We start from the raw sequence: 17,724 nt of genomic DNA on the forward strand, positions 1-17,724 counted from the left end.
ATTTTTTTGGAATAGTTTCAGTAGGAATGATACCAGCTTTTTTTGTACATCTTGTAGAATTTGGCTGTGAATCCTTCTAGTCTTGGGCTTTGTTTTTAGTTGGTAGGCTATTTATTACTGATTCAATTTTGGAGCTCATTATTGGTCTGTTCAGGGATTCAGTTTCTTCCTGAGATTTTTATTTTTATCAAATGGAACTTAAGTTTTTTCATTTCCAATTTTTTTATGATCTAAAAATGTGCAGTTTACAGCCCTGTTCAGAATCTGCATCTTCCTCATTCTGCAGATACAGGTCCCTCAGAGCAGGTGACTGAGTGTGTATCCTGTCTGGAGCATAATACTTATGCTAGTAGAGTTACTGTTGTCTTTATTGTTAATTACCAAAGTTTACCACTTATCAGTCACTTACTACTTGCTGGGCATTGCGCTAAGCATTTCAGTTGTATTATCTTGTTGGGTCCTTACAGCAATCCTGTGAAACAGATACTGTTATTACCCCACTTTATAGAGAGGTAGACTGAGGCTTCCAGCACTGAAGCAAATTGCCCAAGACTACAGAAATGTAGGTTTCTAAACATCAAGAAACAGTAACCAGTAATGATGACTAAAGCAGGGGATTGTGATTGTTCATTCATGATCCCACTGCCTTCTTTTCTTGCTTCATCCTCTCAGGGGTGACCGTTTGGGAGTTGATGACCTTTGGATCCAAGCCATATGATGGAATCCCTGCCAGCGAGATCTCCTCCATCCTGGAGAAAGGAGAACGCCTCCCTCAGCCACCCATATGTACCATCGATGTCTACATGATCATGGTCAAATGTGAGTGACTGGTGGGTCTGTCCACACTGCCTAGCTGAGCCTTGGTGGCTGCTCTTAGCCAAACAGCTGAGGCCTTTGCATCCCTGGAGAAATGTCATCACATTACTTAAGGCAGGCACACAAATCCAGAAACATCTGTAAATACCCCTTCAAGCATTCTTTTAAAGACACTTCTTGACTCACTGGGCATTCTGACGTTTGCCCATGTTTGCAAGCAAATAAATAAAACTAAAGTCTTCCGCAAGTCATTACACCAAAATATTCTATTCGCTGAGTTACTCAATGAAATACCGAGTTGCCCTATATTTTGAAGCCTGTTACCAGAGAGACTGAATGTTTTTAAATGCATGACAGTGAGTAACAACATAAGGCTAATAGAGTCAACATTTCTGCTTTGACTTAAACCTTTTAAACCAGTGGATTTATGTGAAGTCTCTGCAGTGTGGCATTTAAACATTTTAATCTAAATAAGAGTGTGTAATTTGATTGATGCTATTATTCTACCAGATTCACGAGTGCAGTGGGCTCTGGAGGTAGCATTACATGCATGGGATGAGCATTTGCAAAAGAAAGTTGTATAGGGAATATGACAGAGCCAAGTTAATGTAAATATTAATGCCTTTCTGAACTCTAGACCACAGAGTTGATCTTTTTTAACTTCCTTGGTTTGAGCTAAGGAAGCTGTGATCCAGAGAAGCCACGTGATTTGTCTAAGGTCACATAGCAGTCTGGCCTAAAATAGCTTGACATGCTGTGGATGGAAAATAAATGTGATCCCTCAAGAGGCATGAGGATTTCCAGGCAGTAGCCATACCTCCAAATTGTTTAATCTGGATTTAGATTGTTGGGTAGTCACATGCAGCAGCACAGTTAACAGTGTGTCCTCCTGTGGAAGTTGCCAGCACAGCCAGCCCTCTCACTTGCATGCGTGCCCACCAGCCCTCTCACTTGCATGCATGCCCACTGGGTATGTGCTGTACTGGAGACACCGGGGGTAGGGGCCCAGTCCCAACCCCAAATTCTTTAAAGCCTATTTTTCTACGTTGCATCTGGTTTCCTACCTGAAGGAATGCTAAGGGTGGATGTTGAGTGAGGACCTTGGTGCAGGGCACCCTGCAGTCAGGATAGTTCACGGAGAGCAATTGCACAGACCCACGCTGCTCCATCACCTCAGGCGCAACACAGGATGCTGACCCCAGGAAGAGTGGGCATAGAAAAACTAGAGGGCATTATTGTTATTCTGATTCAAATGTACAGTGCTGGCATGGTCTTTAAACAGTAACCAGTACTAGTTGGCCAAGACAGAAAAGTCTACCACAAAGACTTGGTTCTTTCATCACTTATTTGACTGGAAGTGTCGCATCACCAATGCCTTCTTTAAGCAATGCCATCTTTATCATTTCTTCCAGTGTTCTAATTGCACTGTTTTTTCTCATTCCTTCCCCAGGCTGGATGATAGACGCAGATAGTCGCCCAAAGTTCCGTGAGTTGATCATCGAATTCTCCAAAATGGCCCGAGACCCCCAGCGCTACCTTGTCATTCAGGTACAAATTGCAGTCTGTGCTTCCATTAGGAAGAGTCCCTCTAATGAGCATCTCATGTCACTGTGTTCTGTCACATGCCAGCCTGGCCTCCCTGTGTCCCAGATCGCATTATTAAACCCTCCAGTGCATTAGAGCAAGCCTCAGTAAGGTGCAGGCCACATCGTGAACTAAGCAGCATCCGTGAGTGGGGCCCACCCAACTCCATCTCCCCCTCCCCATCTGAACTCTCCTCCCGTGCTCATCCTCACTGTCCAGCTAGCCAAAGCCTCAGCTGGGTCTAACAGAGAAGCATGGTCTATTGGGCTTTGGTATCAGGCAGACGTGGCTTCACACCCCTGACTCTCCACTTCTTCGCATCACCCAGGCAGCCGATCCACCTATCTCCTTCCATAACACAGGAATACCAAAACCAAGCTCACAGGATTGTCTCAAAGATTCAATAAAATATGTTGCAAAATACACTCCCTAGCACCTCACAGCAAGGTGCACACTCGATGAATCCTGCAGCTTCTTCCCTTTCTGTTTCCTCAGAAGCTATTTGCATCTCATGTAGGGGCTTTCAAGCATCAAAGGATGGTTCATGTTTTATTTTAAGGCACCCACATCATGCCGTGAGGGGAGGCAGCTATAATTTAGAGAACCGAGGGGGATTTCATTATAACAAAATTGGCAAACACACAGGCACCTGCCGGCAATAGACCCCTGCTCCTATAGCCAAGAAGTGGAATAGCATCTCTATGGGCCATTCTAATAGCCTCAAAATCTCTGCACCAGGGGGATGAAAGAATGCATTTGCCAAGCCCTACAGACTCCAACTTCTACCGTGCCCTGATGGATGAAGAAGACATGGACGATGTGGTGGATGCCGACGAGTACCTCATCCCACAGCAGGGCTTCTTCAGCAGCCCCTCCACGTCACGGACTCCCCTCCTGAGCTCTCTGGTATGAAATCTGTCTCTCTCTCTCTCAAGCTGTGTCTACTCATTTGAACAAACTGAATTTTAGGGAAAATAACCATCTAGTGAAACTCACATGGAGATGAAGTCAATTTTAACCAAATGGTAAAATCAAAATCAAAATAAATTAAGTGTATTAATTATTTTGTTGCATTGCAACAACTTGATTGTAAGCCTTTTAGGTCCACTATGGAATGGAATTAAATCAAAACTAAACCTCGTTGCTCTAAAACTAATGATTAAGACAAAAATTAAACACCTTCACGATATACCCTCCATGAGGCGCACCACCTGCATTCAGGAAAAGTGGATGCGATGTGGTACAAGCATTCCACGGGCAACTTCTCTGTTTCTTTTTCAGAGTGCAACCAGCAACAATTCCACTGTGGCTTGCATTGATAGAAATGGGGTATGTATGAACACCTTATAAGCCAGAATTTACAGCTCTCCACTATGGCACTATTTTACATGGAAAATGCCTTAACCTAAATAATCTTAACCCAGATAATCTTGAATTTTCTTCCTGTGTGGGTTTTTCCCTGCACGGCTGTCACGCCTCACAGTGCCGTTCAAAGCGTGACTCCTGGACCAGTAGTAGCATCGCCTGGCAGCTTGTTAGAAACGCCATTTTTCAGGCCACTGCCCCAGTTTGACCAAATCAGGACCTCTGGGGGTGGCACCCAGTAGTCTATGTTTGAGCCACTTTCCAGGTGATGTTGATGTCTGTTGAAGTGTGAGGCCGTGGTCTAGACCGCACTGTGCCATGCAGAAACCACTAGCCACATGTGGCTACTTCAACTTAAATGTTAATAAGTTAAAATGAAATAAAATATAAAATTCAGTTTCTCACACATGTGAAGTGTCCAGTAGCCACACGTGGCTAGTGGTGACCGTATTGAAGAGCACCGCTCATAGCACACCTCCCTCACTGCGGAAAGTTCTGCTGTACAGCACCCAGCACAGCCCTGCTGCCCACCCTGCAGCCTGCAGCCCAGTAGCACCAGCACCCACTAGGGTGCAGACTCTCAGGCCTGCCCAACCTACTAATCAGAACCGGCATCTCAAGGAGATCTCAGGTGATTTTTGCAAACACTGAAGTTGGGGCAGCCCTGACTGGAGTAACCTTCCCTCATTTCCTCCTGCAGCTGCAAAGCTGTCCCATCAAGGAAGACAGCTTCTTGCAGCGATACAGCTCAGACCCCACAGGCGCCTTGACTGAGGACAGCATAGACGACACCTTCCTCCCAGTGCCTGGTGAGTGGCTTGTCTGGAAACAGTCCTGCTCCTCGGCCTCCTCGACCCACTCAGCAGCAGCCAGTCTCCACCACCCAGTGTCCAAGCCAGGTGCTCCCTCCAGCATCTCCAGAGGGGGAAACAGTGGCAGATTTGCAGACACAGTGAAGGGCGTAAGGAGCAGATAAACACATGACCGAGCCTGCACAAGCTCTTTGTTGTGTCTGGGTTGTTTTCTGTACCTCTGTTTTAAGAATGAATCTGCAAAATTTCTAGCTTATGAAGCAAACCACGGACATACACATCTGTGTGTGTGAGTGTGCATGATGTGTGTACGTCTGTGTGTGTGTGTGTGTGTGTGTGTATGTGTGTGTTTGTGACAGATTTGATCCCTGTTCTCTCTGCTGGCTCTATCTTGACCTGTGAAACATATATTTAACTAATTAAATATTAGTTAATATTAATAAATTTTAAGCTTTATCCAGATACTCATAACCTGCTAACACACACACACATATATACACACACATACACATACACACATATACACACACCACACACATACACAGACACCACACACACACCATACACAGACACATACACATGCACACACATATACACACACACACCTCACATACATACACACCACACACACATACATGTATACACACATACACACACCACACATACACCACAAAAACCCCACACACATACACATATACACACCACACACACCACATACACACACGTATACACACATACATACACACATACATACACCACGCATACATACACACCACACATACATACACACACACCACACACACGTACACACAACACACAACACAGACACATGTACACACACTACAGACACATATGTACGCACACATACACACCACACATACATACACACAGACACATATACACTACACACACCATTACATACACACGTACACATACACCACACACACCACACACACACCACACACACATACACACGCCACACACACACACCACAAAAACCGCACACACATACAAACATATACACACTACACCACACACACACACACACACCACACACATACACACCACACACACACGTACACACACCACACGCACCACACATACACACACCACACATACACACATGTATACACACCACACACACCACAGAAACACGTTAACACACCACATACACATATGTATGCACATATACACACCCACACCCCACACACACGACACATGTATAAAGATTTAGACATATATAAAACATATGTTATATATATGTTGATGTAATATCTGATATCTATATATCTAATATGTAGTTTATTAGCTATCTAATATCTATATCATATATATCAAAATCTTTATATATAAAAATATATAGAAATCTTTATACATATGTTATATGTATATAAAGATTTAGATATATAACATATAGTAAGTTATATATATGTTGGTGTAATATCTAATATATAGTTTATTGGCTATCTAATATAATATAAACAGATTATCAATATTATAAGCTATTAGAAAAATGCAAGTTAAGGCAGATGATATACCTCTTTACACACCAACTATACACACCAACTACACACACACAGACACACACGACACACACCATACACATGTACACACACACCACATATACACAAACATACACACACACACCACACACACATACACACCACACACACCACACATACGTACACATCCACACACCACACACACATACACACCACAGACACACACGTACACACACCACATACACATATGTATGCACACATACACACCCACACCACACACACACCACACATACATAAACATATAGACATATACACACCACACACCATATGTACACATGTACACACACACCACATATACACACAACACACACAAATACACACACCACACACACCACAAAAACCGCCCACACACACAAACATATACACCCCACACATATGCATATATACACACACATACACACCACACACACCACACATACACACACGTACACACACCACACACACACCACAGACACACACCACACACACATCACACATACATACACATACACCACACACACGTACACACACCACACACACATCACACATACATACACATACACCACACACACGTACACACACCACACACACATCACACATACATACACATACACCACACACACGTACACACACCACACACACCGCAGACACACATACACACACCACATACACACCCACACCACACACACACAACTCATACCACACATACATACACAATAGACACACACCACACACACCATACATACACACGTATACACACACCACATATACACAAACGTACACACACACCATACACACCCACATGCACACACCACACACACATACAAACATACACCACACACACATACACCACACACACAGCGCACATACACACACATATACATACACCAGACACACATACCACATACATACCACACATATATGTATACATGTATACACATACACACACTCTCCTCAAGGCAGTTTATCCTCTGAGAACTTTAAATTTACAGAAGACACATATGTCCATTACTTTGAGAAGTACAGGAAAGAACCCACTTTCCTTTGCAGCAACAGCAAAGGGCCCTCCCAAGGCTCCTGCTCCCTGTCATAAGTCTCCTTGTTGAAAACATTCACAGGGTTCAGAACCCGGGGATCCTGCATGGGATGGTGCTTTGCTGATTACTTCACCTCTGATTTCTTTCCACTTTCAGAATACATAAACCAGTCTGTTCCCAAAAGGCCCGCTGGCTCTGTGCAGAATCCTGTCTATCACAATCAGCCTCTGAACCCCGCACCCAGCAGAGACCCACACTACCAGGACCCCCACAGCACTGCAGTGGGCAACCCCGAGTATCTCAACACTGTCCAGCCCACCTGTGTCAACAGCACATTCGACGGCCCTTCCCACTGGGCCCAGAAAGGCAGCCACCAAATTAGCCTGGACAACCCTGACTACCAGCAGGACTTCTTTCCCAAGGAAGCCAAGCCAAATGGCATCTTTAAGGGCTCCACAGCTGAAAATGCAGAATACCTAAGGGTCGCGCCACAAAGCAGTGAATTTATTGGAGCATGACCACGGAGGATAGTATGAGCCCTAAAAATCCAGACTCTTTCGATACCCAGGACCAAGCCACAGCAGGTCCTCCATCCCAACAGCCATGCCCGCATTAGCTCTTAGACCCACAGACTGGTTTTGCAACGTTTACACCGACTAGCCAGGAAGTGCTTCCACCTCGGGCGCATTTTGGGAAGTTGCAGGTGCATTCCTTTGTCTTCAAACTGTGAAGCATTTACAGAAACGCATCCAGCAAGAATATTGTCCCTTGGAGCAGAAATTTATCTTTCAAAGAGGTATATTTGAAAAAAAAAAGTATATGTGAGGATTTTTATTGATTGGGGATCTTGGAGTTTTTCATTGTCGCTATTGATTTTTACTTCAATGGGCTCTTCCAACAAGGAAGAAGCTTGCTGGTAGCGCTTGCTACCCTGAGTTCATCCAGGCCCAACTGTGAGCAAGGAGCACAAGCCACAAGTCTTCCAGAAGATGCTTGATTCCAGTGGTTCTCCTTCAAGGCTTCCACTGCAAAACACTAAAGATCCAAGAAGGCCTTCATGGCCCCAGCAGGCCGGATCGGTACTGTATCGAGTCATGGCAGGTACAGTAGGATAAGCCACTCTGTCCCTTCCTGGGCAAAGAAGAAACGGAGGGGATAGAATTCTTCCTTAGACTTACTTTTGTAAAAATGTCCCCACGGTACTTACTCCCCACTGATGGACCAGTGGTTTCCAGTCATGAGCATTAGACTGACTTGTTTGTCTTCCATTCCATTGTTTTGAAACTCAGTGTGCTGCCCCTGTCTTGCTGTCATGAAATCAGCAAGAGAGGATGACACATCAAGTAATAACTCGGATTCTAGCCCACATTGGATTCATCGGCATTCAGACCAATAGCCCACAGCTGAGAATGTGGAATACCTAAGGATAGCACCGCTTTTGTTCTCACAAAAACGTATCTCCTAATTTGAGGCTCAGATGAAATGCATCAGGTCCTTTGGGGCATAGATCAGAAGACTACAAAAATGAAGCTGCTCTGAAATCTCCTTTAGCCATCACCCCAACCCCCCAAAATTAGTTTGGGTTACTCATGGAAGATAGTTTTCTCCTTTTACTTCACTTCAAAAGCTTTTTACTCAAAGAGTATATGTTCCCTCCAGGTCAGCTGGCCCCAAACCCCCTCCTTACACTTTGTCACACAAAAAGTGTCTCTGCCTTGAGTCATCTATTCAAGCACTTACAGCTCTGGCCACAACAGGGCATTTTACAGGTGCGAATGACAGTAGCATTATGAGTAGTGTGGAATTCAGGTAGTAAATATGAAACTAGGGTTTGAAATTGATAATACTTTCACAACATTTGCAGATGTTTTAGAAGGAAAAAAGTTCCTTCCTAAAATGATTTCTCTACAATTGGAAGATTGGAAGATTCAGCTAGTTAGGATCCCACCTTTTTTCCTAATCTGTGTGTGCCCTGTAACCTGACTGGTTAACAGCAGTCCTTTGTAAACAGTGTTTTAAACTCTCCTAGTCAATATCCACCCCATCCAATTTATCAAGGAAGAAATGGTTCAGAAAATATTTTCAGCCTACATTTATGTTCAGTCACACACACATACAAAATGTTCCTTTTGCTTTTAAAGTAATTTTTGACTCCCAGATCAGTCAGAGCCCCTACAACTTTGTTAAGAAAGTATTTGATTTTTGTCTCAATGAAAATAAAATTATATTCATTTCCACTCTATTATGCTCTCAAATACCCCTCAGCATCTATACTAGCCTGGTATGGGTATGAAAGATACAAAGATAAATAAAACATAGTCCCTGATTCTAAGAAATTCACAATTTAGCAAAGGAAATGGACTCATAGATGCTAACCTTAAAACAACGTGACAAATGCCAGACAGGACCCATCAGCCAGGCACTGTGAGAGCACAGAGCAGGGAAGTTGGGTCCTGCCTGAGGAGACCTGGAAGGGAGGCCTCACAGGAGGATGACCAGGTCTCAGTCAGCGGGGAGGTGGAAAGTGCAGGTGCGTCAGGGGCACCCTGACCAAGGAAACAGCTGCCAGAGGCCTCCACTGCTAAAGTCCGCGTAAGGCTGAGGTCAGTCACCCTAAACAACCTGCTCCCTCTAAGCCAGGGGATGAGCTTGGAGCATCCCACAAGTTCCCTAAAAGTTGCAGCCCCCAGGGGGATTTTGAGCTATCATCTCTGCACATGCTTAGTGAGAAGACTACACAACATTTCTAAGAATCTGAGATTTTATGTCGTCAGTTAACCACTTTTATTATTCATTCACCTCAGGACATGCAGAAATATTTCAGTCAGAACTGGGAAACAGAAGGACCTACATTCTGCTGTCACTTATGTGTCAAGAAGCAGATGATCGATGAGGCAGGTCAGTTGTAAGTGAGACACATTGTAGCATTAAATTCTAGTATTTTTGTAGTTTGAAACAGTAACCTAATAAAAGAGCAAAAGCTATTCTAGCTTTCTTCTCCTTCATATTTTAATTTTCCACCATAAAGTTTAGTTGCTAAATTCTATTAATTTTAAGATTGTGCTTCCCAAAATAGTTCTCACTTCATCTGTCCAGGGAGGCACAGTTCTGTCTGGTAGAAGCCGCAAAGCCCTTAGCCTCTCCACGGATCTGGCGACTGTGGTGGGCAGGTCAGGAGAGGAGCTGCCCAAAGTCCCATGATTTTCACCTAACAACCCTGATCGGTCAGTACTCAAAGCTTGGACTCCATCCCTGAAGGTCTTCCTGATTGATAGCCTGGCCTTAATACCCTACAGAAAGCCTGTCCATTGGCTGTTTCTTCCTCAGTCAGTTCCTGGAAGAGCTTACCCCATGACCCCAGCTTCAGATGTGGTCTTTGGAAACAGAGGTCGAAGGAAAGTAAGGAGCTGAGAGCTCACATTCATAGGTGCCGCCAGCCTTCGTGCATCTTCTTGCATCATCTCTAAGGAGCTCCTCTAATTACACCATGCCCATCACCCCATGAGGGATCAGAGAAGGGATGAGTCTTCTAAACTCTATATTCGCTGTGAGTCCAGGTTGTAAGGGGGAGCACTGTGGATGCATCCTATTGCACTCCAGCTGATGACACCAAAGCTTAGGTGTTTGCTGAAAGTTCTTGATGTTGTGACTTACCACCCCTGCCTCACAACTGCAGACATAAGGGGACTATGGATTGCTTAGCAGGAAAGGCACTGGTTCTCAAGGGCGGCTGCCCTTGGGAATCTCCTGGTCCCAACCAGAAAGATTGTGGCTTGATTTTCTCAGGTGCAGCCCAGCCGTAGGGCCTTTTCAGAGCACCCCCTGGTTATTGCAACATTCATCAAAGTTTCTAGAACCTCTGGCCTAAAGGAAGGGCCTGGTGGGGTCTACTTGGCACTCGCTGGGGGGCCACCCCCCAGTGCCACTCTCACTAGGCCTCTGATTGCACTTGTGTAGGATGAAACTGGTGGGTGATGGGAACTCAGCACCTCCCCTCAGGCAGAAGAGAATCATCTGTGGAGCTTCAAAAGAAGGGGCCTGGAGTCTCTGCAGACCAATTCAACCCAAATCTCGGGGGCTCTTTCATGATTCTAATGGGCAACCAGGGTTGAAACCCTTATTTCTAGGGTCTTCAGTTGTACAAGACTGTGGGTCTGTACCAGAGCCCCCAGTCAGAGTAGAATAAAAGGCTGGGTAGGGTAGAGATTCCCATGTGCAGTGGAGAGAACAATCTGCAGTCACTGATAAGCCTGAGACTTGGCTCATTTCAAAAGCGTCCAATTCACCCTCACCAGCAGTTCAGCTGGAAAGGGGCAAATACCCCCACCTGAGCCTTGAAAATGCCCTGGGACCCTCTGCATTCTCTAAGTAAGTTACAGAAACCAGTCTCTTCCCTCCTTTGTGAATGAGCTGCTATTCCACGTAGGCAACACCTGTTGAAATTGCCCTCAATGTCTACTCTGCATTTCTTTCTTGTGATAAGCACACACTTTTATTGCAACATAATGATCTGCTCACATTTCCTTGCCTGGGGGCTTTAAAACCTTACAGAACAGAAATCCTTGCCTCTTTCACCAGCCACACCTGCCATACCAGGGGTACAGCTTTGTACTATTGAAGACACAGACAGGATTTTTAAATGTAAATCTATTTTTGTAACTTTGTTGCGGGATATAGTTCTCTTTATGTAGCACTGAACTTTGTACAATATATTTTTAGAAACTCATTTTTCTACTAAAACAAACACAGTTTACTTTAGAGAGACTGCAATAGAATCAAAATTTGAAACTGAAATCTTTGTTTAAAAGGGTTAAGTTGAGGCAAGAGGAAAGCCCTTTCTCTCTCTTATAAAAAGGCACAACCTCATTGAGGAGCTAAGCTAGGTCATTGTCATGGTGAAGAAGAGAAGCATCGTTTTTATATTTAGGAAATTTTAAAAGATGATGGAAAGCACATTTAGCTTGGTCTGAGGCAGGTTCTGTTGAGTCTGTTGGGGCAGTGTTAATGGAAAGGGCTCACTGTTGTTACTACTAGAAAAATCCAGCTGCATGCCATACTCTCATCATCTGCCAGTGTAACCCTGTACATGTAAGAAAAGCAATAACATAGCACTTTGTTGGTTTATATATATAATGTGACTTCAATGCAAATTTTATTTTTATATTTACAATTGATATGCATTTACCAATATAAACTAGACATGTCTGGAAAGCCTAATAATGTTCAGCACACTTTGGTTAGTTCACCAACAGTCTTACTGAGCCTGGGCCCAGCCACCCTAGAGAAGTTATTCAGCCCTGGCTGCAGTGACATCACCTGAGGAGCTTTTAAAAGCTTGAAGCCCAGCTAAACCTCAGACCGATTAAACGCAAATCTCTGGGGCCGAAACCCAAGCGTTCGTAGTTTTTAAAGCTCCTGACGTCATTTCAATGTGCGGCCAAAGTTGAGAACTACCGGCCTAGGGATTAGCCACGAGGACATGGACTTGGAGGCAAATTCTGCAGATGTATGTGATTCTCAGGCCTAGAGAACTAAGACACAAAGACCTCCACATCTGTCGCTGAGAGTCAAGAACCTGAACAGAGTTTCCATGCAGGTTCTCCAGGCACTAGAAGGGAGAATGTCTAAACAATGGTTGAAAAGCAAAGGAAATATAAAACAGACACCTCTTTCCATTTCCTAAGCTTGCTCTCTTTATTAAGGGTGGACTAGTAGTAAAATATAGTATTCTTGCTGCTTATGCAGCTGACATTGTTGCCCTCCCTAAAGCAACCAAGTAGCCTTTATTTCCCACAATGAAAGAAAACACTGGCCTCTCAGTTACATTACAAAAGGCAGATTTCAAGAGGATTGAGTAAGTAGTTGGATGGCTTTCATAAAAACAAGAATTCAAGAAGAGGATTCATGCTTTAAGAAACATTTGTTATACATTCCTCACAAATTATACCTGGGATAAAAACTGTAGCAGGCAGTGTGTTTTCCTTCCATGTCTCTCTGCACTACCTGCAGTGTGTCCTCTGAGGCTGCAAGTCTGTCCTATCTGAATTCCCAGCAGAAGCACTAAGAAGATCCACCCTATCACCTAGCAGATAAAACTATGGGGAAAACTTAAATCTGTGCCTACATTTCTGGATGCATTTACTTATCTTTAAAAAAAAAAAAAAGGAATCCTATGACCTGATTTGGCCACAAAAATAATCTTGCTGTACAATACAATCTCTTGGAAATTAAGAGATCCTATGGATTTGATGACTGGTATTAGAGGTGACAATGTAACCGATTAACAACAGACAGCAATAACTTCGTTTTAGAAACATTCAAGCAATAGCTTTATAGCTTCAACATATGGTACGTTTTAACCTTGAAAGTTTTGCAATGATGAAAGCAGTATTTGTACAAATGAAAAGCAGAATTCTCTTTTGTATGGTTTATACTGTTGATCAGAAATGTTGATTGTGCATTGAGTATTAAAAAATTAGATGTATATTATTCATTGTTCTTTACTTATGAGTACCTTATAATAATAATAATGTATTCTTTGTTAACAATGCCATGTTGGTACTAGTTATTAATCATATCTAACCAACTGTAGGTGTTCTTTCCTGATAACTTTTTTAAAAAATCAATAAATTATTTTTAGAGCAGTTTTAGGTTCACAGCAAAACTAAGCAGAAAGTACAGAGAGCCCCCCCTGTCCCTAACCAGCCTCTCCCACCATCACCATCGCACCTCAGGAACCAGAGAACTTTTTAATGGAAAAAAAATCCAAGCCAGCTCGGAGGCTTCCTCCTGTGTCTGGGCCAGCCCCTCGGGCTCTCAGATGCATTCCAACTCAAGCTCTTCACATGCCAGAGCCTTCCAGTGCCCTCGAGACCCCTCATTCCAAAGATCTCTTCATAGTTTTTCTCCTTCACAGAGCCAAGAGGGAATTCCCTGATGGAACAGATTTTTCTATGGCAAGCCCAGGTTTTGTTTCTTCAGAGTACCAAAATAATTAGAAGTTTGCCCTGATTCTGCTAAAAATCAGAGGAATTAAGTGGGTCCCAGCATGGGCAAGGGGCCTCCCATTCAGCTGCCCCACTCACCACCAACCTCTCTTACATGTGGGTGGTCCCACCCTCCACCCAGAACTTTCATGGCAGGAGCTCTCGCTGCCGTGTTTAATGTAATGAAGCCACTACCCGCACATCGGGAATAGCCACGGTGTGGCAGGGGAGGGTTCTAGGGAGACCGAGCTCAGACTGCCGTCAGGCTTCCTTACCACAGGAGCATGTTCTGAGAAATGCATCGTTAGGAGATGTCATCACTGTGCGAGCATCACAGAGTGTACTTCACACATCTAGATGGCACAGCCCAGCACAAGCCTAAGTGATATGGTGTAGTCTGTTGCTCCTAGGCTAATGATCTGTACAGCCTGGGACTGTACTGAATACTGCAGGCAACTGCAGTACAATGGTAAGGATCTGTGTATATAAACATAGCTAAATGTTAAAAAGACACAGTGAAAACATGGTATTATAATCTTATGGGACCATGTGAACATCGTTATGTGGCACATTATAGAAAACCCAGGTTCTGTGTCTAAACGCTTAAACAGATAAATGAGTACAGATAGTTTTCTCAGTTCTAGCTGTAAAAGTAGAGTTAGGGGATTTGAACTCAACACCTGAGAAAAAGCAAACCTGTTGATGAAGCAGATGATGCTACCAAAGAGGAGAGAACAGCTTCCCAAAACCCAGCATCGAGGGCCGAGCAGCCAGGAGGCTGGGTGGGGATGCACAGGGCGAGGAGGGCAGGCAGGGTGCCTCCTGCAGGCATCAGAGAGTGGACCAGCACCAGACGCAGCTCCTCTCGCCTGATGGGATGGCCCTGGGGCTCCTGGTGGCCCTGACTTCCCTAAAGAGTCTCCCTCCGGCGCCTTTCCCTCCACCAGCTGGTCGCTGCACAGTGCCCTGCCTTGTTTCTTTCACACAGAAGTGAGGGCAGGAAGCAGGCTGTGCCAGCTCACACCACCTGTAATGCTCGCAGCGCTGACTCTAATTGTTTCCAGGAAGATCGCAGCTTTGCTTTTGTGCTGTTCCTGGTGAATGCCATCCGTTGTCTATGCACAAACATGGGGCTGAGAGTAAACCACATTTCCATGTGGAAGCAGGACTTCAGGATAGCCAGGTCCACGAACAATGAGAAAATCCGGAGCTTCCCAGCATTCTCCTCAAGGCCCAGCATCCCATATCAGAACCCGCCACACCCACTGCTCTCTCAGCTCCTGAGCCTCCACACCCTGGCTGCCTGGGAACACCTCAGGCACATGCAGTTTTAATATAATCAAAGCCTTCAATTAGGGGGTTTAGTCCATATGGAGAAAGTCCAGATTCTGCAGATGAGACAAGCATGGGGAGCATTCTGAGGTGCTGGCTTTCTGAGCCTGAAATGTTCCCCCAAGTGGAGGCCACGGCCGGCCATCCCACTGAACAGCCTTCACCTCAGGGCAGACTCAGTGGCACCACTGATTTGTCACTGACCATCACGATTCCAGCTGAAGCTGGGTGCAGATGGGGTTTCAGCTGGAAGAGGTTTGCCCTTTGGGCCAGTAATCCTATAAAAGTCATCATACCTGTCTGGGGAGAGGGGCGATTTCCCTACAATGGAGAGTCCAACCTGCAGGAGGGAGCTGCTCTTCCTGTCGGGCCTTGGGTGCACCCCTCATAGGGCTCAGGTCCCACTGCTCCAGAAAGGACCTTTAAACGCTCAGGTGGAGAAGCAGCAAGATCACATTTGGTATTTGCCCTAGTCTTAAAAACAATAAACAAAGCATGATAGGGAGCCCATGGGCAGATGTCTGCAATTTATAAATGTGTGCCCTGAAGCACCCTCACCCTTCTGTGCTCATCACCTCTGAGCCCCGGGGACATGCACCCCGGGGAGGCCAGCCCTGCCCTCACTGCCTTCTGTGGCCTCTGCCTTCCATCTTTCTCTCTACATGGACGCAGGGCTAGGAAACCTAGAGACTGGGTTCTGAAAGAAATAGAAACCTCTTTTTTACCCTGCTCCTGAGAGTCAACCCTTCTGAGCTCAAGCAAAGGGCATTCCCGGTCCTCAGCTCCTTGCCCCCACGTAGATCTGAAGTGAGCCTGTACCGCCCACCTCTCGGTTCTCAACTGTCGCTTAATCCTGCCCCACAATAGGCCACCCCTGGGCTACAACTTGAGCTTCTAGGTGTGCACACTGAAGGCTCTGAACAGGCTCACAGCCCGGGGACACTCGGCAAGGACTCCCCACATTCCCAGCACCTGAGCGAGGCCCAGAAAAGAGAGGGGCAGGCCCCAGATTGGCAGCTTTGTATCCTTTCTGCCCACCCCCAGGGAAAGGGTGTAGCCCATAGATGGGGAAGGGGGGCTGGGGAGGCCAGGGGCTCTGCAAGCCAGGGTCCACGTCACTTAGGACTGAAGGCGGCACTGCCCAGGCAAATGGCACCTGAAAAGCCAACAGGAACCTGGAGGCCCAAAGCCTCCAGGCACCTAAAAACCCATTCACTTTTCTAAACTGCATAGTCCCTTATTTGAACCAGTAATGTCCTTAAAACCTCCAGTGCAGCTCTATCTCGGAGGGAGTGGAGGTGGGACCTGGGAAAGCCGTCCCTCTCTCACTCCAGATGGCTTGGGGCCACCCCTTACTGACTATTTTCATTCTAAAGAGGTTGCTTCTGTCACCCTTTCAGCTTCTCCAGACCCCTCTCCTTCCATCTTTCTCTCTTGTATAATCTAACCTTTCCTGAACCCAAGCAGAAATGCAGTGACAAACCCACAAGCTATTCAGGTGCTGGCACGCTTCTCTCTGCACTTGCGCTTTGCCTGGGCTGACTGGCTTCTCAAGGGCAAGTCTAAGGGAACACTGGCCAGTGCCGCATACAGACTTTAGGGGTCAGGGACAAAGAGATGTGGTGTGTGATCTACAGCGTTTTTCCTGTAGATCAATGACACAGAAGACACCGGAAGGGCAGGCCCCATTGCTGAAACGTTTGCCAGGTCCAAATGGTTTTGGAGCACACTTGCAAACTTTCCAAGAACAGCTAATTTTTGTATTAAAGTGTTTCAGAGCACAAAAAGATGGGAAGTTTCTCAGTTTATTCTACAAGGTCCGAATAGCACTAAAAATCAGAGAGATACTAGAAAAAGAAAACTATAGCTTTATTCATGAATGTAGATGTAGAAATCCTAAATGAAATGTAGGAAATGGAATTATTTATTCTAGGAATTAAAAGATAGCTCATTTTGTTTATACACGTGAGGAAAATAATAGGTGAAATGTTAATATTAACTCATGTTCATAAGGCATCAATAACGCCCAATCACATTGCTGTTAAAATCTCTTAGTCACTTGGGAATAGAGGACAACATGTTTAATTGGATTAAAGTATCTGTCAAAAATTAATAAGAAACATCAAACATAAAAGTGAAATACCAAGAGCCTAGCACCTTAAATCAGAACAAGACAAGGATAACTATTATCACATCTATTATTCAACACTCCAGAAATCCAGTGTTTGGGGGGACAAGAGAAGACATATTA

The 17,724-nt window shown here is 44.9% G+C and overlaps 1 protein-coding gene across 1 annotated transcript in view; it reads left to right on the forward strand.

Moving 5' to 3' along the window:
* Window positions 1–13,644, forward strand: part of EGFR (epidermal growth factor receptor) — a 200,227-nt gene extending 186,583 nt beyond the window's left edge. Inside the window, exons 23-28 of the mRNA XM_031012805.3 lie at window positions 673–819; window positions 2,267–2,364; window positions 3,139–3,306; window positions 3,682–3,729; window positions 4,466–4,574; window positions 7,312–13,644. Coding sequence (XP_030868665.1) covers window positions 673–819; window positions 2,267–2,364; window positions 3,139–3,306; window positions 3,682–3,729; window positions 4,466–4,574; window positions 7,312–7,673 — 932 coding nt within the window. The 3' untranslated portion in view covers window positions 7,674–13,644. The remainder of the gene's footprint in view (window positions 1–672; window positions 820–2,266; window positions 2,365–3,138; window positions 3,307–3,681; window positions 3,730–4,465; window positions 4,575–7,311) is intronic.
* Window positions 13,645–17,724: the final 4,080 nt, after the last annotated feature.

The sequence above is a fragment of the Gorilla gorilla genome, chromosome 6 (genome assembly GCF_029281585.2).
Source record: "Gorilla gorilla gorilla isolate KB3781 chromosome 6, NHGRI_mGorGor1-v2.1_pri, whole genome shotgun sequence".
In the NCBI taxonomy this organism is placed as follows: Eukaryota; Metazoa; Chordata; class Mammalia; order Primates; family Hominidae; genus Gorilla; species Gorilla gorilla.